Source organism: Protomyctophum parallelum, assembly GCF_964188405.1.
Source record: "Protomyctophum parallelum genome assembly, chromosome: 10".
Taxonomy (NCBI): Eukaryota; Metazoa; Chordata; class Actinopteri; order Myctophiformes; family Myctophidae; genus Protomyctophum; species Protomyctophum parallelum.
This window is the reverse complement of record NC_139704.1, coordinates 6,865,743-6,893,242: the sequence shown is the minus strand read 5'-3', so window position 1 is coordinate 6,893,242 and position 27,500 is coordinate 6,865,743. Positions and strand designations below refer to the sequence as shown.

General features: G+C 49.3%; 1 protein-coding gene across 1 annotated transcript in view; it reads right to left on the bottom strand.

The window, feature by feature from the left end:
* The window catches only part of slit1a (slit homolog 1a), a 179,951-nt gene that overhangs the window by 47,310 nt on the left and 105,141 nt on the right, over positions 1–27,500 (bottom strand). Inside the window, 8 exon segments of the mRNA XM_083775889.1 lie at positions 1,043–1,068; positions 1,070–1,246; positions 1,248–1,338; positions 3,741–3,884; positions 4,202–4,273; positions 4,608–4,679; positions 12,389–12,460; positions 22,233–22,380. Of these exon segments, the coding sequence (XP_083632015.1) occupies positions 1,043–1,068; positions 1,070–1,246; positions 1,248–1,338; positions 3,741–3,884; positions 4,202–4,273; positions 4,608–4,679; positions 12,389–12,460; positions 22,233–22,380 (802 nt within the window).

Genomic DNA, 27,500 nt, shown 5'->3' with positions numbered 1-27,500 from the left:
TAAACATCTGGATGTGAGGGGGGGGAGAGAGAGAGAGAGAGAGAGAGAGAGAGAGAGAGAAGAGAGGAGGAAAATAATGATTTAACAAACAAACAAAATAAATAAATAAAGAATGAAGAACTAAAGAGAGTAAGAAATAAACAGTAAAACGGATGAAAGAGTAAGAGCGAAAGAATGCAAAAAAAAAAACTAAAAAACTAAAGAGTATAACAAATAGAAAAAGAAAAAAAGTGAGTAGAAAAGAAAAGAAAAGAAAGAAAACGGTCTCCTTTAGCCAAGTGAGTGAAGTCTTATAAACATGAGTTTGAAGTCTCAGTAGGTTGCAGCGCAGGCTGCAGAAACACAATAGTGGGCACAGAGTGCTTGGGGAGGTGGGGAGAGGTGGGGGGGGACATCTGGCCACAGAGGAGCGAGGGGTGGAGCGGGTGAGGAGGGGTGGAGGAGTGAGTGAGGAGGGGTGGAGCGAGTGAGGAGAGGAGGGGGGGGGGGGGGACATGGCAGGAATATGGCCCGAACCCACCAACGGAATGGACGGCCGACAGAGATCGGCCGGGACAGAAACTCTAGCCCCTGAAGATGCCAGCGATTATCCATGTGAGTTCACTGTGGGGTTTAGCATACATTATGATGAAACCAGATGCACTAGACTAGGCTGTATAACAGGGATGGTGGGGGGGGGGGGGGGGTGGAGACTGGAGAGATGAGAGGAGAGAGAGGGAGAGAGAGAGAGAGAGAGAGAGAGAGAGAGAGAGAGAGAGAGAGAGAGAGATAGAGAGAGACCTCTTGACCTCACGGTCTGCCTGCATGGGGGACTATTGATTGAGGAGCACCGGAAACCGCCGAGGTTGAATCAAACCAGGAGATCAACCAATAACTAATCAGTATGAGGTCAGGAGAGACAAACATAATCCCAGAGAGAGAGAGAGAGAGAGAGAGAGAAGAGAGAGGAGAGAGAGAGAGAGAGAGAGAGAGAGAGAGAGAGAGAGACACACACAGAGAGAAGATAGTAGTGGGCAGAGTCTCAACTATATGATGAAAAGACCAAAACGCCAGTGGAGAAGGCAGAAAGAGACCGCAGGGGAGAGAGAGAGAGAGATGAGAGAGAGAGAGGAGAGGGAGAGAGACAGGGAGGTATACCCGCTGCGGAGGTACACGTAAGCCACATAAGCATACCAGAGCAGCGGAACTTCTTGCTCTTGATCTGTCCAATGCGCTTGTTGGCCAGCCGGCGGGGGCTGGCACAGCGGGGCGCCGCTGGTCTCGATGGGGTTGGAGCGCAGGTAGTCTGCCAGCCACTTGAGATTACAGTCGCAGATGAATGGGTTCTGTGCCAGGTGGCTGGGAGCAGAGAGAGAGAGAGAGAGAGAGAGAGAGGAGGAGGAGGAAAAAAAGTGAGGGGGAGAGAGAGAAAAACATAGGGGAACAGAGGGGAAAAGTATCGAGACGGGGGAAAAACCAAGTAAATATAAAATGTCATCCAGAGGTTGTCTACGCTCTAACGGTGAACCATTGGAGCGGGTCAAACCTCTTCCTATTAATTCATTATAGAAAAAGAAACGCACAAACAGCGGTCGAGGGAAGAATTCCCACGGAGGAAGAGGAGACGCCTTTCTCTCTCTTCCACGTGATATTACAGACACAGACAAAGACAGCTCAGTAACAGGGCTATTTTCGACCTCTGATTTCGGGGTGGTGTGTGTGTCTGTGTGTGTGTGTGTGTGTGTGTGTGTGTGTGTGTGGTGGGTTCAGGGCTAGCTAACCCTGCGAAAATAAGCGTGCTTTGATTCAAAACAGAGGGTGTGAGGCGCTATGAAAACGTGGGGAAATCCGAGAGAGTGAGTGACCAGTAAGCAGTCCCTTTTCCTTTTAGCAGCTCCTCACATGCATGTCAACGCCTAGGCGTGATGGTGGTGGTGGTGCCACACGCTTTTCACACTCTCTCAGAGTTAAATATTGGTTCTCAACGTTCTCCAGGGGAGGAACCAAATGGACCTTTTTCATCCATAATTATGTGGAATCAAGTTGGACCCATAAGGGTTCCATTTGTACACTCTGAGAATTAAATGAACGCTGATGATATTGCAGCGTAGATTGGGGTCTGCTTTCACTACTAATGTGTTTTCTAATGTATGGAATTTCTTAGATTTTTATTTTTATTTCTTTATTTTTATTTCTTTATTTCATTGAACTTGAAATATTTTCTGAGAATGTCTCTTTGAAAACGGCAGCAGTATCCTAGCACATCGTCTCTGTCGGGTGGAAACCCTCATATTGTCCAAAAACCCATCACTTTTCAGGATTCTAATTCAACAGCAGCAGATCTACGACGCTCTTGCTTACTTGTAAAGGTCCTATTCATAGTCTGGATTTTCGGTGGTAAGGTGACCCACCGCTCCGGTGGTGAGCTGACCACCGGAGCTGAAATAACGTCTGAGCTAGGTGGTGAGTAAAAACAGAGAGAAGGGCTGGAGCTGGTGGCGGTGGTTTGCTCTTCAACGCGGCTCGTGACGTCATGTTGTAGTTCGGTGGTCACCCACACCACCGTAAAACCAGACTATGTATGAGCCTTAATTCAACAGCAGCAGATCTACGATGGACGATCTGCTTACTTGTGATGCTTTCGTGCGAGTACGTCGTTAATCGGCGAACAAAACAACAACAACAAAAATAAAGTCCGAATACAGAGATAAGAGGTTTGTATACTCGACAGCAAACGACATACCAAAACAGACGGTTCTGGACGTCACGCAGAGTGACTTAATTACCTCTGCTGCGCTGCGGCGCAGTCTGGGCGGATATGCCACAGTGCGAGGTCTGTATCGATACGTGTTAAATGATACGGCCGGCGTGTGGTCATGGGCTGCGTTCACCACGATGGCGGAGAGCAACAGGCATTCACGTTAGATAACGGAATTCACTGCTGGGGAGGCGAGTCACTTCTCTTTCCAGTTTCAGAACTATAGCAGCTAAAGAATAGGGGGCCCTTAGTGCATTGTGTCTGTGAAGATGACAGACTGTGTGTTCCCCCCCCCCCCCCCCCCCTCCCCCCGCTGCCATTCCTGTGTCATTAGACACAGGAAAACAGACCGGGGTAAACAACCACCGATGTGTCCGCGCATGTTTTACGGCGACAGCTCAGAATGTGTCAGAGCCTCATGCCATACCATAGAACCCCCCCGCCCCCCGCCCAGTGCACGCTCTCTTATAATATATACCTCAAGATTCTACCCAGTTATGAGTTTTATTCCAATCGGTTTCCTATTGTATTTGTATTGTATGTATTATGTCATTGTCATTGCTTGTCGGGCAGAAACCTCTTACCTCCATATTTTCACTTTTTTGTTTTGTTTTGTAAATTAACCGTCCTATTTGATTGATCATACTATACTACAGCGTCACACAAATTCATCCAAAGTAGCAGATACGCAAGCCTGAAACACGTCTCGATACTACGCATTTTAAGCTTGAAGATACTGCAAGTTTTGAAGTCGTTTTTTTTATTTGAACGCTGGAAAGTTTGGAGACACTTTAGGTTTCCACCCCGACAGAGACGACGTATACCACTGATGAATTCCGTACAATGGACCACAACGGAAACTAATGAAGTCCCCTGGGGGGCTTTTTGTGTAGCATGACCTTTGACGGTACTACCTATACTGTTAACAATCTTGTTATTAAAGTATTCAATCAATCAATCAATCAATCGATCGATCGATCGATCGAAAGCACACGTTACTCACAGGGTCTGTATGGCCCTCAGGGAGGTGAAGGTGCCCTTGGCGAGCGTCTGGATCTTGTTGTCGTACAGCGACAGCAGAGAGAGGTTCTGAAGGTCCTGGAAGGTGTTGGCCCGCACGCAGTGGATCTTATTTGCATTCAGCAACCTGGGCAGCAGAGAGAGAGAAGAGAGCGGGGGAGGGGGGGGGGCGGAGAGGGTATAAGAAAAGGCCACAGAGTGGAAAGAAGGATGGAGGGAATGTGGAGAACAGGAGCGAAGGAAAAGGAAGGAGAGAAGGGAGGGAAGATGTGAAGGAGGTAGATAGAGGGGGTTGTAAGAGCGCTCTTTATGCACTCATGCATTATGCATTCCTTCCACAAACTTCTACAAGGCTATACATTCTACTTTGTCAGAAGGTCACAGCGTGCTTGTGGGTGTGTGTGTGTGTGTGTGTGCGTGTGTGCGTGTGTTGGTTTGACTTACAGTAGTTGCAGACCGTACAGACCGTCGAACACGCCTTTGGGCAGCTCCGTTATCTTGTTTCCGTACAGCACACTGGAAACCACAGCACAGCTACACTTAGTTTAACACGTTATTACACTGGAAACCACAGCACAGCTACACTTAGTTTACACACTTTATTTTATTTATTTTACCTGAGGTGGATTTACCTATACTTGTGTGAAATATGTGTTTTATCCCTTTCCTTGTCAATTCAAATTGCAACTTAAGAACAATGTATTCACCGCTATACTTTTCTTTAACCTGTATGTTAATGCCAGCCAGTCAGTCATGTATGTCAGTCAGTCAGTCAGCCAGCCAGCCAGCCAGCCAGCCAGCCAGCCAGCCAGCCAGTCAGTCAGTCAGTCAGTCATGTCACATTACTTACAGAGAGTTGAGGGAGCGCAGGCCCAGGAAGGCATCAGGAGCGATCTCTGAGATCTGGTTGTTGCTCAGGTCTCTGTGTGGATGAAAAAGACAACAACCCATGAGTCTTCTTTCACAGGAGCAGGTTTTAAGTTTGACTCCAAGTCAAAACTCACTTCATCGTCATTCAGCATTACAGTAGCTACCATTATGTTATCCAATGAATTCACTGTACTAATAGAGCGTCGCAGTCCCGCCCCCATTCATGACGGCGATCAGCCCGGAAGAGAATTTTCCATTCATTTTTCCCATAGACGATAGTATTTATTTAAAGACCTGTAAGCCTCGGACAAAGACAACTCGGATGGTGACAAATCATGACATTAAACAAAAAGAATTGGATCGAACACCCCCCCCCCCCCCCCCCCCCACACACACACACACACACACACACACACAACACAAATGAAGTCTAGACGCTCTCCCGGGCAGCCTGTGAGGCATAATGTAGTGTGAGTGGATGGAAGACGTGTTTCAGCCAAACCACCCCCCGCCCTCCCCGCCCTCACCCCTCTCTCTCTCTCTCTCTCTCTCTCTCTCTCTCTCTCTCTCGCTCTCTCTCTCTCCACGGCATGTCCCTTAAGGGCCTCCGTTGAAACCAAGCAGGACTGCACCGACTGGTAGCCAATCAAAACATTTACTTGTGTTACTTGTGGCCTATATCGGCCGGCCCTGTCTAATATCTTGTGTGTGTACATATGTGCGTGTGTGTGTGTGTGCGTGTGTGTGTGTGTGTGTGTGTGCGTGTGTGTGCGCGCGTGCATGTGCATGTGTGTGCGCCTATGTATTAATGAGGTGGAAGGCTGGTGTCCACTCAGTGAGGTACGTCATTAATGGGATCCCCAGACAGGCCTTATACTGTGTGTGTGTGTGTGTGTGTGTGTGTGTCCGTCCACAGGCTGAAACCACCCAGAACTGCATCATGCACCGCTATGTGTAGACCTAGCCTACGTTCATTCATACGCGCATGTGTGTCTATGCGATACGTGCACGGTGTTGTGTGTGCATGGTGCATGTGTGTCTATACGATACGTGCACGGTGTTGTGTGTGCATGGTGCATGTGTGTCTATGCGATACGTGCACGGTGTTGTGTGTGCATGGTGCATGTGTGTCTGTCTGCATATGCATGAGCGAGCCAACGGATTAGAAAGCGACGGGGGTGGAGGTGGGGGGGTAGAGAACGAGATGGGCCGACAGATAGACGGAGAGAGAGAGGAAGAGGAGGATAGAACATGGGCCAGAAGAGGAAGAGAGATGCACAGATTGGCGGCGAGACAGAGAGAGACGGAGAGAGAGAGAGAGAGAGGGAGAGAGAGAGAGGAGTGGAGTTAATGGAGCGTGCAGACTGAACTCGAGCGGACGGGATACCTTTAAAAGGGAAAGCGTGGTGTGGTGAGGGAGGAGAGGGAGGGGAGCGGTGATGTTCTCATGTGGGGGTAACTATAACGTTCTAAACCAAAGGACCCCATTCGTCTTTCTGGCCAGAGGACTGAGGTTTCCTGGAACCCAAAACGCAAGGGAAGCGGCCAAAAATGTGCATTTGGTGCACTTTCTGTACAGCCAAATACCGTGTCTAACGCGTGTGTGTGTGTGTGCCCGTGTGTGTGTGTGTGTGTATGTGTGCGTGTGCATGTGTGCATGTGCCCGTGTGTACGTGCATGTGTGTACGCGCGCACATGTGTGTGTGTGTGTGCGTGCGTGTGTGGTTGTTGTTGTTGCCCAGGCTGTCAGAGCAGCATCTTGTGTAAGAGGACATGGGTTGACGTGTAGGTCGTCCAAAACCAGGCCCAAGGTTACTGAGAGAATGGAAGCCTTTTGGCATTTGCTGGGGCAGCGGGGGAAGGGGAGGCGTGGGGGGGGGGGGGTTTCCACCTGACAGAGACAACATAGACTAGATGTTAGTCTGATGCTAGGAGCTGTAAGTATGTAAGTCTCCATGTTTGTGCCTCCTCAGTTGCGTGTCGGAGGGTAACAGCGGTGTAAGTAACAGAAGCACAGAGTGAGAGAAGTGAACAATACCGTAGCTGATCCAATAGCAGTGAGACACCGTGACACAAGTCTCAATTAGCATCGAGTTGTGAGCGTGGCTGCCACAGTCCTGTACACTTTTCTTGCACACTTTGTGCTACGGAGCTCAATCGACTTGATTGATTAATTAAAATCAACGTGCTCTGAGAATGCACGCGGCCCACCTGTCTGACCACGTTCACTTTGGAGATTTTCAAGTTGGCCCAGATCCAGGAAAGGTTGACAACCAACTGGTGGTGTATGTATGCCAACCTTCTGGAAACCTGGGGTCTATACAGTCATAGACACTGAGTCTATGGAAACCCGGAGACTACAGTCATAGACACTGAGTCTATGGAAACCTGGGGACTACAGTCATAGACACTGAGTCTATGGAAACCTGGAGACTACAGTCATAGACACTGAGTCTATGGAAACCTGGGGTCTATACAGTCATAGACACTGAGTCTATGGAAACCCGGAGACTACAGTCATAGACACTGAGTCTATGGAAACCTGGAGACTACAGTCATAGACACTGTCTATGGAAACCTGGGGACTATACAGTCATAGACACTGAGTCTATGGAAACCTGGAGACTATACAGTCATAGACACTGAGTCTATGGAAACCTGGGGTCTATACAGTCATAGACACTGAGTCTATGGAAACCTGGGGTCTATACAGTCATAGACACTGAGTCTATGGAAACCTGGAGACTATACAGTCATAGACACTGAGTCTATGGAAACCTGGGGTCTATACAGTCATAGACACTGAGTCTATGGAAACCTGGAGACTATACAGTCATAGACACTGAGTCTATGGAAACCTGGAGACTATACAGTCATAGACACTGAGTCTATGGAAACCTGGGGTCTATACAGTCATAGACACTGAGTCTATGGAAACCTAGGGACTACAGTCATAGACACTGAGTCTATGGAAACCTGGGGTCTATACAGTCATAGACACTGAGTCTATGGAAACCTGGAGACTAGTCATAGACACTGAGTCTATGGAAACCCGGAGACTACAGTCATAGACACTGTCTATGGAAACCTGGGGACTATACAGTCATATACACTGTGTCTATGGAGACCTATAGGGACTACAGTCATAGACACTGTGTCTATGGAGACCTAGGGACTACAGTCATAGACACTGTGTCTATGGAGACCTAGGGACTACAGTCATAGACACTGTCTATGGAAACCTGGAGACTATACAGTCATAGACACTGAGTCTATGGAAACCTGGGGTCTATACAGTCATAGACACTGAGTCTATGGAAACCTAGGGACTACAGTCATAGACACTGAGTCTATGGAAACCTGGGGTCTATACAGTCATAGACACTGAGTCTATGGAAACCTGGAGACTAGTCATAGACACTGAGTCTATGGAAACCCGGAGACTACAGTCATAGACACTGAGTCTATGGAAACCCGGAGACTACAGTCATAGACACTGTCTATGGAAACCTGGGGACTATACAGTCATATACACTGTGTCTATGGAGACCTATAGGGACTACAGTCATAGACACTGTGTCTATGGAGACCTAGGGACTACAGTCATAGACACTGTGTCTATGGAGACCTAGGGACTACAGTCATAGACACTGCCTATGGAAACCTGGGGACTACAGTCATAGACACTGTGTCTATGGAGACCTAGGGACTACAGTCATAGACACTGAGTCTATGGAAACCCGGGGACTATACAGTCGTAGGCACTGAGTCTATGGAAACCCAGGGACTATACAGTCATAGACACTGAGTCTATGGAAACCCGGGGACTATACAGTCATAGACACTGAGTCTATGGAAACCCAGGGACTATACAGTCATAGGCACTGAGCCTATAGTTGGCAACCCAAGTGTGACATCAAAAAAGTATCACTTGATTTCTTTCAGATGTACTTCTGCGAATACCAGGAAGACCGAGAGACCGCCTGTGAATCCGTCAGGGATGTTCTTTGGCCCTGTCAACCAAAAAGGAGAAGAAAAGAAGAGAAAAAGAAAAGTGGTCCGCGGGGCGGGGTATAGCCCGCCGCTACCGGGGAACGCGCGGCCAGCTGAACTAACAGGGAACCAGGGAGGGTCAAGTCGGACATGAAGCCACACATTCTTGTTGTTTCTAAAAGCGGCGCTCGGCTCCCTGCACGACAGACAGCACAGACAGGCTGCTGGGACACCGGTTCATCCAGATAACTCACAAATAGAATGAGCCGATGTTTTGTTATAAAATGAGTGTGTGAAGTTCAGGCTCTGCTAAAAAACACTTCTCCCTGCTCAGCAGAATTAGATAACCGATAGAACAACCTCCCCATGGGGAACAGAACTGATAGCAGAGCTACTGTATAGATAACCGATAGATATACAATAACAACCTCGGTGGGAGCAAACAGCGCCTGTGGCCCAGGAGGTAGAGTATAGGTCGTCCAATGATCCATGGATCCCGACTCCTCCTGTCTACATGTCGAAGTGTCCTTGGGCAAGACACTGAGCCCCAAATTGCTCTCGATGTGCTGGTTGGTACCTTGCATGGCTTCCGCCGCAATCGGTGTATGAATGGGTGAATGTAATGCACAATCTATGTAAAGCGCCTTGGATAAAGGCGCTATATAAATGCACCATTTACCATAACAACAAACCAGGAACGCATATGCAGAAAGAACGCATACTTTGGTGCGCTTAAATAGCATAACCCCGGCCCAATTGGTCAGCTGATTGCCATGTGAGCGTATGACGTATGGGACATGCAGAACTCTGTATACACCCACATAGTAATGCACACGCGTGTTAACCCATTCTGACCTGAGATCAGATTCATACGAGGTTTCCGCCGGACACACACTGGTCTGATGAACCCATTCTGACCTGAGATCAGATTCTAAAAAATGTCAGTCGTTCTTCGATTATTCAAAAATAGCAGACCTACAAGTTCGTATCGCGCCACTCGGTGGAGCGATACGAGCTTGTAAATCTGCTATTTTTCAATAGCTAAAGCATAACATGATGCCGACACCAAAATGGGTGCCCGGTCAGAATGGGTTTTAACCTCTCGAGTGCATGCTGACTGAACCGACTCGCAGGCTACGTATCATTGGTGACAGCAGAGGACAAACCCTGACCGTTAATTGAACTCTGACAGGGTGTAAAAATGGACCCCGGGAGGTCACGACCTTTGCAGTGTCCGTGTCAGTTGCAGTGCGGTCAGACCTATGAGGGCAGCGGTCATTATTATATTCGTCAAAGAGACGATGAGTGAATACACTGACCAGTGCGTTATGTACACAGGAGGATGTCGGGCGGAAACCTCTTATGTCCATAATCTAACTTGTTGTTCATTATTTGTAAATTAACGCCCTGCTTTTTTGATTGATTGAATACTTTTTTCGGTCACAAATTTAAAACAGCACGAGGCACAGTCAGGCGAACACTTGTTTCCATTGTGGCTCTACTGTATATGTATTCAGTTCAACAACAACACAATAATACAGATCATCAACACATATAGAACACTATATGTACTTCATCATACTACAGCATCACACAAAAGCAGCAAATCCACAAGCTCGAAACGCGGCCTAAAGCAACAATCGTTGAGCTTGTAGATCTGCTGCTTTTGCTGTTTTTGAATGCTGAAAGAGTCACAGTATTGGACATACTACAGTATGACGTTTTACACCCGACAGAGACGATACGTCGTTGCAGATGGGAATTCTTTACACTCTCAGAGTTAAAGGAAGGGAAAGAAAGTATTTTCTGGTCCCCCAGGGGGGGGGGGGGGGGGACCAGAAAAATTGACCAGAGCAATTGTGATTCTCCAACTTCACCCAGCTGATTGTTGACTTCTCAGATGCACGGCTCTAACAACGAGCACACAGGAGTGAGCAGTTAGAGGTGCCTTGTTGAACCATCAGATTCCCAGACTACCCACTATACCCACTATTCACAGACGCCCAGCTCTACCCACTCAGCCGCACGGCCACCCCTTAAATCAACACTCGGGATTCCCTTTATGTCTATACTGTGCATGCATTATAGAGTTGAGAATATCATTTAACAAAAAAGAATCCACCATTCAGAAGATGCGGAGCAGCATGCGCACTCTCTCATTAAACATGGTCCGGACCGAGCGATCCGTCGACCACGGGGTATCGTAAATCCTGGATTTAACTCCGGAGACCCTGCAGAGTCTGTACCCTTCGTATGAACCGACGACCGACAAAACCAACCCCTTATTCTTTTTCTACGAAGGGCAGAGAAACTCCGTGACCCTCCTGGTCAACTGGTGGTGATGGAGGAGGAGGAGGTGGAGGTGGAGGAGGAGGAGGTGTGGGCTGGCTGGAGGAGGAGGAGGAGGAGGAGGTGTGGGCTGGCTGGAGGAGGAGGTGGAGGAGGTGTGGGCTGGCTGAAGGAGGAGGTGGAGGGGGAGGAGGAGGAGGAGGTGTGGGCTGGCTGGAGGAGGAGGTGGAGGAGGAGGTGTGGGCTGGCTGGAGGAGGAGGTGGAAGAGGAGGAGGTGTGGGCTGGCTGGAGGAGGAGGTGGAGGAGGAGGAGGAGGAGGAGGTGTGGGCTGGCTGGAGGAGGAGGTGGAGTTGGAGGAGGTGTGGGCTGGCTGGAGGAGGAGGTGGAGGAGGAGGAGGTGTGGGCTGGCTGGAGGAGGAGGTGGAAGAGGAGGAGGTGTGGGCTGGCTGGAGGAGGAGGTGGAGGAGGAGGAGGTGTGGGCTGGCTGGAGGAGGAGGTGGAGGAGGAGGAGGTGTGGGCTGGCTGGAGGAGGAGGTGGAGGAGGAGGTGTGGGCTGGCTGGAGGAGGAGGTGGAGGAGGAGGTGTGGGCTGGCTGGAGGAGGAGGTGGAGGAGGAGGTGTGGGCTGGCTGGATGAGGAGGTGGAGGAGGAGGAGGTGTGGGCTGGCTGGAGGAGGAGGTGTGGGCTGGCTGGAGGAGGAGGTGGAGGAGGAGGAGGTGTGGGCTGGCTGGAGGAGGAGGTGTGGGCTGGCTGGAGGAGGTGGTGGAGGAGGAGGAGGTGTGGGCTGGCTGGAGGAGGAGGTGGAGGAGGAGGAGGTGTGGGCTGGCTGGAGGAGGAGGTGTGGGCTGGCTGGCTGGCTGGCAAGCAGGGCTGGCTGCATGGGTGCAAAATCACTCAGACTCCAACCAGCAGCCTGTCAGTGTTGGCTCCCAGCGGAGGCCATGCAGAGACAGCGGAGCCTCAGACCAGCCTTCATTCCAGCACACTCTCCCATAGTCCCCTCCATAATCAACCCGGCCACAGTTTACAGTTTGCCCACGCAGTCAGTTGGGCACACGCGCATGCACACGCACACACGAGCACACACGCACACGCACGCACGCACGCACACACACACACACGGCAACACCAGCCAGGGGAATACCAGCGAGCAGCAAATGAAAGATGAGACATGTTATTATACTTGTGTCGCATCTCGAGTGCCCGCTGTCTACCGCATCCTGCAAGAACCAGGAACATGTTCTCCAGTTCATGTAAATATTGCATGTTCTTCGGCGGTTCAGGGAGACATTCATTCATTTTCTTTCAGCCAAACCATCCCCCCGCCCGCCCCCCCCCCCTACAGTACCCCCACCGGACACATTGTGCTTTAACTGCAGTGTTGATTTAGTTGACTAAGACTAAGACAAGACAAAAACGAAAATTAACGCTATTTGGGCCCGTATAAACATTAGAAGCGTATACTCCACATATACTTACATCCTGCGTAGCTTCTTGTAGGGAGAGAAGGCCCCGGGAGGGACAGACTTAATGCCATTTTGCTCCAGACGTCTAGAAAGACAGAGGGAAGAGAGAGAGAGAGAGAGAGAGAGAACATCGGTTAACCAAACAATAACAGGTCTCCATGGTAACAGAAGTAGAGTGATGGCCCGTCAGTCAGTCACCTCCGACCCCGTGTTGATTCTGCGTCATGGTCGGTACTCTTTCTCCATCGCTGTAACTCGTCTGGTCCACGACAAGTCATAACATCCTCCAGACCAATAAACAGTTTGGTCCCCGAAGAGACTGTGTCCCTGTGTCTGTGTGCTGTCTGTGTGTGTGTGCTGTCTGTGTGTGTGTGTGTGTGTGTGGCATGGGGTTAGGGGTGGGGTGGTAGGATTTTCAACCAAAACAGTGGTTCTCAAAGTGGGGTTGGGGTTCCTATAAGTTGACCCTTCCAAGTCTCTGAAGTCTGTAACTCTGACAGTGTATACAAATGGAACCAAATTGACCAGCTGGGGTTCATTTGGTTCCATTTGTACACTGTCAGAGCTTTTTAAATGTAAAAGTATTGAGAACCACTTTTTTCCCCAAACCACGTCGTCCTCATATGCTCTCTTAAAAGCAGTCAACACTGAGCTGATATAATAACATATAGGCATCCATCCCAGTGGTGCATTCTGCACTTTATTTTCCTTTTTCTTCCAGATGTGTTCCCACAAACGCCAAGTAAAATAACCAAAAGATTTTCTTTTTTTCCCCTTATACTATTATAATAATGTTTTGTTTTTACTTTACTGTCATGTTTTTCAAGTAAGAATGTTTCCCCACTTGTTTGAGGTTTGCGAGGCTGCGAGCACACAGAGGCAAGTTATATTACAAACACGCAGACCCTTAAAGCCTTATCGGTCAATTGTTATACTTTAACCCTTTCTGAACGGGCACCCATTTTGGTGTCAGCATCATGTTATGCTTTAGCTATTTAAAAATAGCAGATCTACAAGCTCATATCGCGCCACCGAGTGGCGCGATATGAGCTTGTAGGTCTGCTATTTTTTGAAAAATCGAAGAACGACTGACATTTTTAGAATCTGATCTCAGGTCAGAATGGGTTAATCAGACCAGTGTGTGTCCAGTGGAAACCTCGTATGAATCTGATCTCAGGTCAGAATGGGTTAAAAGTTGAATTAAGGCTCTGGGCTCTGGGTAAGCTCTGTGTCGACACGCTGAAAAAACTGCTCAGTCTGCAGTCAGAACAACGTCAAATGCGACTTTTAGTCCATCTGACAAATTTGCGTCATACAGACATCAACACACACACACACACACACGTGCGCACAACACACACACACACACGCACACATGCACACGCACGCACAGCCAGACGTACACTTGCTCAGAACGGAAATTCGCGGAGTCACCAACCTTAATAAGTCTCAGATGGCATGGGGAAGCAGACATCACTAAAACCCATTAGTGGTGGTGGTGGTGGTGGTGTGCATGTGCGTGTTTGTGTGTGAGTTTGAGCGTGTGTGCGGCGTGCATGTGTGTTTGCGTGCCTGCTATAACTCGTGCAGGACCCAGGCCCTGTCCTGAGCCCTTTGGCGTAACGTATAGCATGGCAGAGGAGGGCTGTTTATCTGCAGGTCAGTTCACAGCTTTTAAAAGTGCCCTTAACAAGGCTTAGCAGCTAGGGGCCCCAACGGGGGGGCCCCAGCTGTGTGCCTGTGTCTGGCAGCACCCCCCACACCCCCACCCCCCGCAACACCCCACTTCACAGCCACCAACTCAGAGATCAGGATCAGGGAGGGCGCGGCTGTTAAGTCCATGCGTACCTTATATATTTCCCAGAGTCACGTCTACTTTAACTCTGACAGTATACAAAATGGTTCCGTTTGTTTACTCCCGGAGTCACCGGGCCCATAAGGATCCATTTGTACTCTCTCAGAGCTGCAGACCTATATAAGGGTCCCTTTATAAACTCACAGCGTCACATGCAGTACAGACTAGAGCCACACGGTTCCATGTTGCACGGCTGTCAAGAGTTGAATAAAATGTCGCTGTCCAGGCCAGTCCAGACTCCAGGCCAGCAGGACAATAATATAAGCATTTGGCCCGTGGTGGAAAGACTACGACGGCCATTAAAACGCCACGGGGGGAAACGAGAAACATTAAAAATGAAACTCGGGACATAATTCTTGGTCGGTGGCTAACGCTGCTGATAGATTTCAGCTTAATCTCCTTTAGCGAGGGTGTCATCGCAGTCGGGATAGAAGCGACCTCCGTCGTGATTTAGTGATTCGAGACGTTTTCCAGAAGATTTACTACGCTGTGTCCCACAGCCAGGCAGGGACCCTCCTGCCTTACTATGTTAATGTCCACGCATGACGGGGGGGGGGGGGGGGGGGGATGTTTAGTTAGCCATTAACCCGCAAGCCACTCAGGCCAAGTTTTGAGTTTCCATATTTTTCAATGGAAGAATGTTTCCCCCTTTCAAAAAGGGAGGGGCCATCGTTTAAGGCGCGATATGGGAGCCCAATTGACATTCTTCGGATAGCAGTGATTCCAAACCACAGATTCCTGTGGTAAAGCTGTGTTCTCTCTCTCTCTCTCTCTCTCTGCCCGTTCTTCTGTGTGTGTGTGTGTGTGTGTGTGTGTGTGTGTGTGTGTGTCGGTGGATTTACAGTGGTGTGACAGCGGTGACACTGTCCTGCTGTCCTCAACCGTGAGGCCGAGCGCTCGGCCAAGTGGCTTTACCGCCTTCTCTCATCAAGTCTGTCAGACTGGTCCCAAACTAGTCTCCCGTGTGTGTCTGTGTGTGTGTGTGTGTGTGCGTGCATGCATGCTTGCGTGCGACTGCGAGCGCGCGTGTGTGCATGGAATAAAGCAAAAAAATGAAATCTCATGACAGAAAATGGAAGTTCAATGTATTATCATTCTAAACTTCTGTTCTGTGCTAACTACAGCCAACCGGGTGAAGAAATCACTGATTGAGGCTTTCACCTTTTGCTTTTATGACACTTAGACCATTCATGTTTATGGAATAACGCTTCTAAACATGTATTCTGCTGCCAGCTTGACCTCTTCAAAGGCTCTTTAATCTTGAAATGATCAATAACCGAGACGCGGTGCGACGTGTCGAGTACGTGTAGATCTGCTCTTTATGGTGCGCGACATGCTTCCATTAGTTCCATAGAAGACTGAGAACACATACAGTACATACAGTACATGACATGACATAGGCCTACTATCTCGGACTCTCGGACTCGTTTGGGTTGTGTGCGCACTGCAGCAGTGTAGCTCTCCGCTCGAAATGAATGAATGTCATGTTCTCATTTTAGTTTCGATTGTGTACACTTCAACGGTGGCAGTACCGCACACCCAAAATAGCCACTCCACAAGCCCGCAACGCATCGCCTGCGAAGCGTTGTGAGCTTGTAGATCGGCTATAATTCTCGGCACCACGCTCAATTAAGAAAGATTTAATGCAGGTGTGCTCATGAAGCTGACGGCCAGGTTCAGACTCAGCCCCTCAGAGGGGCTTCCATTCCAGTTCAGGACGGAGGGGACACTTTTCTGCGACGGTCAAAAAAGGCAGGGGCTAAAGCCCCCTTTCATAAGCATAAGATGAACAGAACAAGACAAGCTGATGATTTCAGCAGGAGTATAGAGATACCCGAATGCTTTTTTTCCGTTAACTTTTGGGGAAGGGGTGGGTGTGACCCACCCCGCCCGCCGCGCAATAATTGTGCTGAAAACCTTGTCCCGTCCGCCCGCCCGGATTTGTGGGCAACGCTGCTGGAGACATCACTACCGAGGGGACAACGCTGCTGGAGACATCACTACCGAGGGGGACAACGCTGCTGGAGACATCACTACCGAGGGGACAACACTGCTGGAGACATCACTACCGAGGGGACAACGCTGCCGGAGACATCACTACCGAGGGGACAACGCTGCTGGAGACATCACTACCGAGGGGACAACGCTGCTGGAGACATCACTACCGAGGGGACAACGCTGCTGGAGACATCACTACCGAGGGGACAACGCTGCTGGAGACATCACTACCGAGGGGACAACGCTGCTGGAGACATCACTACCGAGGGGACAACGCTGCTGGAGACATCACTACCGAGGGGACAACGCTGCTGGAGACATCACTACCGAGGGGACAACGCTGCTGGAGACATCACTACCGAGGGGACAACGCTGCTGGAGACATCACTACCGAGGGGACAACGCTGCTGGAGACATCACTACAGAGGGGACAACGCTGCTGGAGACATCACTACCGAGGGGACAACGCTGCTGGAGACATCACTACCGAGGGGACAACGCTGCTGGAGACATCACTACCGAGGGGGACAACGCTGCTGGAGACATCACTACCGAGGGGACAACGCTGCTGGAGACATCACTACCGAGGGGACAACGCTGCTGGAGACATCACTACTGAGGGGGACAACGCTGCTGGAGACATCACTACCGAGGGGACAACGCTGCCGGAGACATCACTACCGAGGGGACAACGCTGCTGGAGACATCACTACCAAGGGGACAACGCTGCCGGAGACATCACTACCGAGGGGGACAACGCTGCTGGAGACATCACTACCGAGGGGGACAACGCTGCTGGAGACATCACTACAGAGGGGACAACGCTGCCGGAGACATCACTACCGAGGGGACAACGCTGCTGGAGACATCACTACCGAGGGGGACAACGCTGCTGGAGACATCACTACCGAGGGGACAACGCTGCTGGAGACATCACTACCGAGGGGACAACGCTGCTGGAGACATCACTACCGAGGGGGACAACGCTGCTGGAGACATCACTACCGAGGGGACAACGCTGCTGGAGACATCACTACCGAGGGGACAACACTGCTGGAGACATCACTACAGAGGGGACAACGCTGCTGGAGACATCACTACCGAGGGGACAACACTGCTGGAGACATCACTACCGAGGGGACAACGCTGCTGGAGACATCACTACCGAGGGGACAACGCTGCTGGAGACATCACTACCAAGGGGACAACGCTGCTGGAGACATCACTACCGAGGGGACAACGCTGCTGGAGACATCACTACCGAGGGGACAACGCTGCTGGAGACATCACTACCAAGGGGACAACGCTGCTGGAGACATCACTACCGAGGGGACAACGCTGCTGGAGACATCACTACCGAGGGGACAACGCTGCTGGAGACATCACTACCGAGGGGACAACGCTGCTGGAGACATCACTACCGAGGGGACAACACTGCTGGAGACATCACTACCGAGGGGACAACGCTGCTGGAGACATCCCTACCGAGGGGACAACGCTGCTGGAGACATCACTACCGAGGGGACAACGCTGCTGGAGACATCACTACCGAGGGGACAACGCTGCTGGAGACATCACTACCGAGGGGACAACGCTGCTGGAGACATCACTACCGAGGGGACAACGCTGCTGGAGACAGCCGCTCCGTCTCCTCGGCCAATCGATACGTCACGTCGTCGTGCCACAACTAAATTCATCCAATCAACAGAACAGCGGCTCACTCTGTCACCGTCCAATCAACAGGAATGAAGAAAGAAAACAATCGCTCCTTCGGACGGACAATCAATGACTCCCATCCAATTCATCAGACCGCACAGCTCCCAATGTGTGTGCGTGTGTGTGTGTGTGTGTGCGTGTGTGTGTGCGTGTGTGTGTGTGGGTGTGTGTGTGTGTGTATGTGTGCGTGTGTGTGTGCACACGCATGTGCACGCTGACTACTACGTCGGTGTCAGTCCAATCAATCAGTCTTCATCCTTTTCATTTGGCTCTGAGCATGTTTTTCATTAAGGGGAAACACCATTATACTATTAGGTATATTCACCCAGTGTGTGCGTGTTTGTGTGTGTGTGTGTGCTGTGTGTGCGCATGCGTGCGCGTCGTGTGTGTATGTGTGTGTGTGTGCGTGTGAGTATGTGTGTGTAGGTGTGTGTGTGTGTGTGTGTGCATGGAGTCATAAATGGATGACGTGCAGGACCTCAGCGGTGGATGAGAGAGAAAGAGAGTTTTTTACGGTAGATTCCAGCGACAGTCACAAACAACATTACAACGTTGTGTAATAATAATACTAATCTGCCGTCGTAATATTGTTTAGACTACGCGGTCGTACAGAGACCAGCTCACATTCACCGCATGGCTATAAACACATCGCTGGCATTCATTAGGACAGGCTGGTTGCTGCTCTCTCTCTCTCTCTCTCTCTCTCTCTCTCTCTCTCGGTGGCACATAATGAGAGCACAGTGTGCGAGTGCATGTGTGTGTGTGTGTGTGTGTGTGTGTGTGTGCGTGCCCGTGTGTGCCTGTACACATGGATGGCGTGCGAGGCTTCCCGAGCGGCTCATTAACCCATTCTGAACGGGCACCCATTTTGGTGTCAGCATCATGTTATGCTTTAGCTATTGAAAAATAGCAGATCTACAAGCTCATATCGCGCCACCGAGTGGCGCGATACGAGCTTGTAGGTCTGCTATTTTTGAAAAAAATCGAAGAACGACTGACATTTTTAGAATCTGATCTCAGGTCAGAATGGGTTCGTCAGACCGGCGTGTGTCCGGCGGAAACCTCGTATGAATCTGATCTCAGGTCAGAATGGGTTAACGGGGCATCGGGGCTGCGTGGCCTTGATGCTCGGCGGCACCGCCTCGCGCTGTAATTGAGGCTGATTTTATAACGAACTTCAAGCGCACATCAAAAAGAGAGAGAGAAAACCTCCGCCGCGCCGCACCCCAAAGTCACCGAGCGCCGCCACAAAGGCTCCCCCCACACCCCCCCCTCTCCCCACACCCTCTCTCCCCTCACCTCTTCGCTGACGATCTGTTTCCCCCTAAACCTGCCCGCGGCACTGGTGCAGGCTGGGACCAGAGAGGAGAGAGAAAAAGGGTCGCCCAGCAGGGAGGGAGGGTGAAGCGAGGAGGGAGGGAGGGAGGGAGGGAGGGAGGGAGGGAGGGAGGGAGGGAGGGAGGGAGTCGACGACTGGGGGGAAAGAAGGAGGAGAAGATTGGTGTGGGAATAGACTTTGGTAAAGGTACGGCTCGGGTGGGCAGGACAGGAGGAATGTGGATGATCTACGCCAGCGTTTCACCCGGGTCTTGTAAAAGATGAATCAGAACAAGATACAGTTTATTAGCGGGGGCACGGTTTAGTACCAATTAGTTGTGAAGGGCAGAGAGTCCTTTGAAAGCGTCTCGACTCCAACCAACATCTGCAGTGCAGGAGAGAATCTCCCCTCTCTCTCTCTTGCGCGCCTATAAAAACCGATGAGCGCCGGTGCCGAGCTATCTTCCCAGCTGTCTCCCCGTTCGCCCATTAGTGCTGCTAGCCCCGTTATTGAGCCCATAGATCACATCACATCCTCTAGGAAGATAGAATACCAAGGGCACGTTATATACCGGCCGGACAGGGGAGACCGCGGAGAGGGTTCATTATGCCACATAAAACATGGCAATAATAATGACCGAGCGGGCTAGAGTTGAGTCTCGAGTTACGCCATTCAAATTAATTTGTACGAAAAAAAAGAAAGAATTGCAAGGAACACAGGAAGTACTTTTTAAGAGTTTGGACAGTGTCTTGTGTCTTGGAAAGTAGTGGTGGTGGTGATGGTGATGGTGGAGTCGGGTAGGGTTGCTGGACGAGATGCAAACACGTCGTGTTGAGGGTTGAGATCATAGAGTATATATATCTATAGAGAAGACACCCGAGTTCTCCTCCCATCCACTTGCATTGAGTTGCTCAAAAGCGCATGAGGCGGATTCACTCCTCCTTCCTGGTAGGAACAGAGTGCATTCTGGGACGGATTGCCGCAAACATGTGAAACACATGAACGCGCTGCCGTTGAACGCGCACGAGCGTCGTCCGTCGTGAACGTGTACAATGATAGTCAACGGACAGCGCGTTCATGTGTTTGGGGCCAGGCTGCAATACCTTCATTCGGCCACTATGTCCATTTCGCCTCAAGATTTCCTCTGGGTGCCTTCTCTATAAATATATATACTCTAAGGTTGAGATCCTTTGGGGGTTTTAACGATTCTGGTTCCTTAACGATTCCCATATTAACAGTCTGGTTCATTTAACGATTCATATACAGTAGGGTGTTCCAAATGGACCCTTAACAGGTCTGTATCTGAAACTCTGAGAGTGTACAAATGGAACCAAAGGAGCCCTTACATGTCCATTTGGTTCCATTTGTAAACTCTCAGAGTTATGGTGGCCCTTTAACCCATTCTGACCTGAGATCAGATTCATACGAGGTTTCCGCCAGACACACACTGGTCTGATGAACCCATTCTCTTAGATTTTTCAAAAATAGCAGACCTACAAGCTCGTATCGCGCCACTCGGTGGCGCGATATGAGCTTGTAGATCTGCTATTTTTAAATAGCTAAAGCATAACATGATGCCGACACCAACATGGGTGCCCGGTCAGAATGGGTTAAGTTTCAGGAGCACCGGTGTTGTAATCGTATAGCAGACGTGAAGTCCACATAGCAGCTCTTTGACAGGGTGATAAAAAAAACCAAACGGTTCCAAACGATGATGGAATGGATTCCTGGTTCCACAACGTAACGTATAAGGCAGTGGAAGTGGGTCAGGGTTGTTGGGGAACATGTATCTGTGACTTCCACGCTGGCTCGCTGGTATTTATAAACAGAACCCATGGGGAGGGGGAGACCTAGAAACATGCAATGTCCTCCTCACCACACACACACGCACACACACGTGGGCGGGCGAGCAGGCTATCGACTCGGAAAGGGCAGTGAGTCTCGCTCTCCCTCTCTTTCATGCCATCTGACCCATTATTTCGCCCGCTCAAAGACGGAAGTTGAGGAGGCGCTTCTTATAATCCCTGTAGTGTGCAAACTTGCCGCAAAAAGATGGCGCCGAGAAAGTTAAAGTCGATACTTGGACTAAGACGTGTCCTGTCCCGAGTGTGCATTCCAGGGAATTACAGTTGGCTGATATAGGGGTTGAGGTTCACGAAGAGTTAATGCCCAGACAGATGTTGGGAAGGCCTGATAGCGAGGGAAGGGATGTTAGCTAAGTGTTCACATGTGCTTCCCGGCGTATCTGAGCCGCGATAAGAAGAGCCAACAAGGTCTGAAAACGGAGACTACGCAGTCAAGTCTGCATACATATATATATATATATATATGTGTATAATGTCAATCTAAATATATCTGCATGGCACACGCGGAACGAAGCGCCAACGGCACGTTACATGCATTAAAACACACAGGCTTAAATCACAACCGCCTGCCGGGTTAAAACTGTGAGCAACGAAACAGGGCCCTGTGCGAGCCGCCATGCATGCTTTAGAGCGCAGAAGCTGCGGAGGTGCCTGGATTCCTCTGAAATCCTCCATCTTCCTGTGGGTCTGCTTGCCAAGAGGCTCAGGGGCAACAGAGGAGGTGGGCTCCAGTTGCACCGACCACGGCCCACCGAGGAATCTATAACCCGTCCAAATCGGACGCACACGCTGTACAACACACGCGCACAAACACATGAACACACAACGTGCACACTGCACATATATACCGAAAACACGCACTCACAGTTTGGTCACAGTGAACGGCCTCTGGCTCAAGTTGAACTGTTTTCAAGAGGATATAGGTTTATTTTTGGCAGGCCGTCTCAAAACACACGTCCGCTCAGGTGGGTTTTATTCAAATCCCACAGCCTTTAGGAGGACAGGAGGAGGATTTCGGCAGCACGAATTATGTGCAGCTATAGGGTTCGATTCCAGAAAATGGAACCCTGCCTATATGCGTGTGTCACGCGGTGGACAGACTTACATCTCAGCCATGCTGTCTGGCAGGTTGGCTGGGATGGCGATGAGCCCCTTCCCTCTGCAGTCCACGATGTTGTTGCTACACGTACACATGGCTGGACAGGAGCCTCCGCCCATGCTGCAGGGCTGCATGCCAGAGCTCTCCTGGTGACCTGCAGGAGAGGAGAGGAGAGGAGAGGAGCATCAAATCAGGTGCATAGTGGATAGACAGTCTGTAGACAGAGCGTGTGTGTGTGTGTGTGTGCATGTGTATGTGCATGCGTGTGTGTGTAGCTCAGTAAAAGCAGCATGCTTGCCGGTTTAGGGGGACCTTCCCCTAAACCTAAAGAGTGTGGGGGGTTAGGGTGTTGGCCGTGGAACTGATCCGGCACAAATACTGTATGTTCGGCTCAGGCCGTTCCCTCCATCCCTCCATCCCTCCCTCCCTCCCTCCATCCCTCCCGCCATCTCTCCCTCCCTCCATCCATCCCTCCCTCCCTCCCTCCCTCCCTCCATCTCTCCCTCCCTCCATCCCTCCCGCCATCTCTCCATCCCTCCCGCCATCCCTCCCTCCCTCCATCCCTCCCCCCCTCCCCCCAGCCTTCAAGCTTTATCGAGATAGACTTCCAAATGAACACAGAACACACTTTCCAAGCCTTGTTTTTCCAACGTCGAAGGACAAAAACAGAATGAGCAAAACATCTCTCTCTCTCTCTCTCGACTGTTATAGTTATTATTATTATTGTAAGAGAGCGCCGCACTCGGTGTCAGTCAATGGGAAGGAAACTGGGTTACTTATCAAAAGAACTCTGTGAGCGTGCCGTCGGATGAGAGGGAAATAAAAACAAGACGGATGACGGAGATGAGGCGCAGACTGAAGGCTTCTCAATAACATCCATTGATCTTTCAGTGCGCTACCCCCCCCCCCCCCACCCCCACCCCACCCCCCTCGTCTCTGCATTCTCCAAATCTAGGAGGAATTCGTGGCATTCTGCGTGTTCAGAGTTCTTCCAGATCTCCTCACCCCACAGCCCCATCCCCCCCCCCCCCCCCCCCCATTTGTACTACAACATTTCAACGTTCGTTTTTTCTCCCCATTTGCATACAGAGTACAAACCCCCTCACGACGGGTGGGGGTCTCTCTGGATACCTGTTCAAAAGCCGCTACCCCCCCCCCCCCCCCCCCTGTCAGAGATATATGTGAGGGAGAACTGTTTGGACTGCCAATGATGTGTGAGCGTGCCTGGAAGCATGGAGGTGTGTGTGTGTGTGTGTGTGTGTGTGTGCGTGCACATGTGCATGTGTGGCGTAAAAAAAATTGTGTATGGCTAACCCAGATAAGATGAATAAAACAGACTTTTAAATGGCCTCATTTACACAGCATTACTAATCTCGAGTCTCGAACCATGAATATTTGATTACATTCCTATCGGTCTCCAAGCATGCACTGACCCTGTGTGGGTGAGCGAGAGAGAGAGAGAGAGAGAGAGAGAGAGAGAGAGAGAGAGAGAGAGAGAGGCGTTTGGGTACAAACGGAAAAGCTTCAAGTGAGCGAGCGAGGAAGCAGAGAGCGTTCTAAACTCCAGGTCACCTAATGAAAGAACGGCTGCCAACCATTAGTTTAAATACAGAATTACACCATGACAGTATACTGGCACCATCTCTTAGTTTAATACATCATTAGCAATAATGCATTGTCATGGTGTAATCCTTTATTGCACATTACTGGCACCATCTCTTGCTCCATTTGGCTACTAGCCGAGTGTGAGTAGAGAGAGTCTGCATGGGAATTAGAAGGTTGCCGGTTTGACCCTTATCTGGCTCTTCCCGTCTCCAGCGTCGAAGCGGCCTCTGAGCAAGACACTTAACCCATTCTGACCTGAGATCAGATTCATACGAGGTTTCCGCCGGACACACACTGGTCTGATGAACCCATTCTGACCTGAGATCAGATTTTTAAAAATGTCAGTCGTTCTTCGATTTTTCAAAAATAGCAGACCTACAAGCTCGTATCGCGCCACTCGGTGGCGCGATATGAGCTTGTAGATCTGCTATTTTTCAATAGCTAAAGCATAACATGCCTGAGAGGTAATTCAACCCTAAAAAAAGGGACGGAAATACTCCATTTCCTTTCCCTTTAATCACAGCAGGGCCGAACTTCATTGTTGTCAAGCCTGTTCTAATAACCGAGTGATGCACGAGGAAGCATCACGGCCCAAGAGGTCAGAAGGTCAGGTGGAAACACCCTGCACGACGACGTCCCAGCGCGCAAACAAACGAACGCACGCGAGCCGTTCGCAGTACGACCGCCTGGCCCTCCCGTCTGCTGGATGCGATGGAGGTTCCCGCGACGATCCCGGGGACGGCGGAGGTTTTGACAGATCTGGGATCGGGTGTGGGGCAGAGCAGAGCTAAGCTCTGATCTAACATGGCATGTTTGACAGGCCTGGGATCAGGCAGAGTGCAGAGCGCAGCTGGAGCGGCTCGCACGGTGACAGCTCCGTGACAGGTACACTTGAGGTGAAGCCGTTTGATGTGCGATACCCATCCACCCCCCCCCCCCCCCCTGTTATCTCTTTCCCCGTCCATCTCCTCCTCTCTGGACCTCAAAGTCCTGCATGGGGACTTGTTTATGTTGTGGTCCTATAGATTCAATTCATACAAACAGCTATATTTACAGAGGAGAAAAGGGAATAAGGATAGACTGTATGGCTCATTTCAATGGGAATTAATATGAAATTGCACTTGTAGAGTCTGTGTGTGTAAATGTGTGTATGGCTAACCCAGATAAAATTAATAAAACAGACTTTTAAATGGCCTGATCGAACCATGAATATTTGATTACATTCCTGATGGATGTTTTTTTTCAGCACAGCTTTGAAAGAAACCAGCGATTCACGTCAGTTGATGGAAGGCGTCAAGGCATTCCACCTTACTGTGACCAGATTTGACTGAGAGACTGCCATCGCGCAAATTCCAGCTTTTCACCAGAGGAGAAAAACTTTTTTGTTTTTTTTTAATTAGTTAGTAGCACAGTCAGACTCTTCACATACTAGAGCATGTCTGAAATAAGTGTCAGAGATGAAATAAATGCTTAAACATGTAGCTAGGTGTAATTTTAGAGTCCACAGAAGTGAACCTTTCAAGCCCGTTTTCTCAACTCGCTGTTTTCTGCAAGACATTTCTCTATAAGCCATATCTCCAAAACTGGTGGGTCAAACTGAACAACCAATATGTCAATTTCAAGCTATGATTCCCTGCTTTCATATGACATGAAAAAAGAAATCCAATGGCAGTCCCTCAGTCAAATGTAGTCACTTATGTTGGCATAGTAGCAGAAGGACAACTTTCCCACGTGTGTGCAACATTAAGGGTGGCACTCAACCGCGGATGCTCCCTCTGGTGGTGTGGCTGTGTGGGTGTCACTCACTTTGGACAAGTAGGTATGAGGACGCTTATATCTTAATTTAAATACCAATCCTATTTCAGATGTTTGGATTTAAAGCTGTATGGAAATACTTGACATTAATATAGTGGTTGCAAAAGTAATTGATTGCCCGAGTCCTGTGGTTTGGGTGAATATGAAGTAGTTCCGGACGTCCGGTCATTTGGTGGGGTTCTGGGGACCAGAACTCCCACCACGGGACTCCGGCAATCAATGAATACCTTTGCAACCACTATATTAATAAACTTGATTTATTTATAGAGCACCTTTCATGACAAGGAATGCAGGAATTTACAAAACATGAAAAGCTTAAAAACATCAAACATCAAGATCAAAGCAAAGTCAATAATAGTATAAGACAAAAAACATGTGAACAAAAAAGTATATTTCCTACAGCTTTATGTCCACAAATCTGAACTAACCCTTTCATCCTGTCATCTACCCTGAGACATCCCAAACTAGCAAAGTGTGCTGGATTGAAAGGTTGAGAAGGAGGACCACAGCGCTCGGCGGTGTTGTTGTATATCCTTCCCCCGGCAGGCGGCCCCCTGGCCTGCCTACATTAGTCATAGGGAGTGCATGCAGAGACTGGGGAGTGATTGCCAGTCAGCCGTGATGCAGAGCCGGGGGTCTCCGGTAACAACTAATAACATTATGGACCCCTATATAGGGCTGGGCGATATGACAAAATCTCATATCACGATATAGAATTTATTTTATCACGATAACGATATACTCACGATATAGCATATTTTTTACGATACCTATTTTTTTATCTAAAAGAATTGATTTTTGTTCAGGTCGAGTACTTTACTGTACTTGGGCTGTACTGTACTGTACTGTACTGTACTGTACTGTACTGTACTGTACTGTACTGTACTGTACTGTACTGTACTGTACTGTACAAGCTCTCCTCCCTGGCCTCTGTCTGTGTTAGGCTGCACAACAGTGACACTTGGTGGTGACAATAGTTATGCTATTTCGTGCTCGGATACAGGGACAGGGACACACATAGCTGTCTATAATGGTTGCACCACTCCAAAAACAATTAAATTCACATTATCCAGTCTACTTATATGAATATAATACTGATGCCCTTCCCATGCACAGACAGGCCCAAAGCAAGTACAAAAATATTACAAAATAAAATGTATATAATAATAATTAGAGGCTGAACTCAATTGTTCAGCCTCTGTAGACATTTTTAAAGCACAGCTCAAGACCCACTTCTACAACATTGCTTTTAATTGATCTTTTATTTTTTGTTATTCATGTCCTCACTGTATTGCATCACTGCTTGTTTTTTAATGTCGTTGCCTTGCTTTTCTTTTTTTCTCCATTGCTCTGTAAAGCACTGCAAGAGCTGCATTTCATGTCATGAAAGGTGCTATACAAATAAAGTTTTATTAGTATTATTAATAACAATTATTATTATGACAATTAAAAAGAAAAAAGAAAGAAATAAGACGTTGCCATTCAGACACAGGTACAGGCCTGTGTCTGCATTAAATTGGCTTAAGGAAAAAATAAATATCTCATGTCACAGTTTGTCACTACAGTTGTTTCAGTTCATTTAAGCTCTGTATAGGGAATCAACATGTTCTGTTGTAGTTATAGTTTAGTTTGTTAAAGACGTTGGGCAGCTTAACGATGTTTAATTGACTACAGGCGATAGAGTGAGAGAGAGTGAGAGAGAACGCGATCTTGTCGTCAACTCTCCATGCCCACAGCAGGAGTCTGGGACGAGTGGGGCTTTTTCTTTTCCTTTTTTTTTGATGATCACAACAAAGTCAGCGTCTTGTGTTGTTGTTGTAAGCTGTTGCTGAATTAAGGACTTTTCAAATGGAA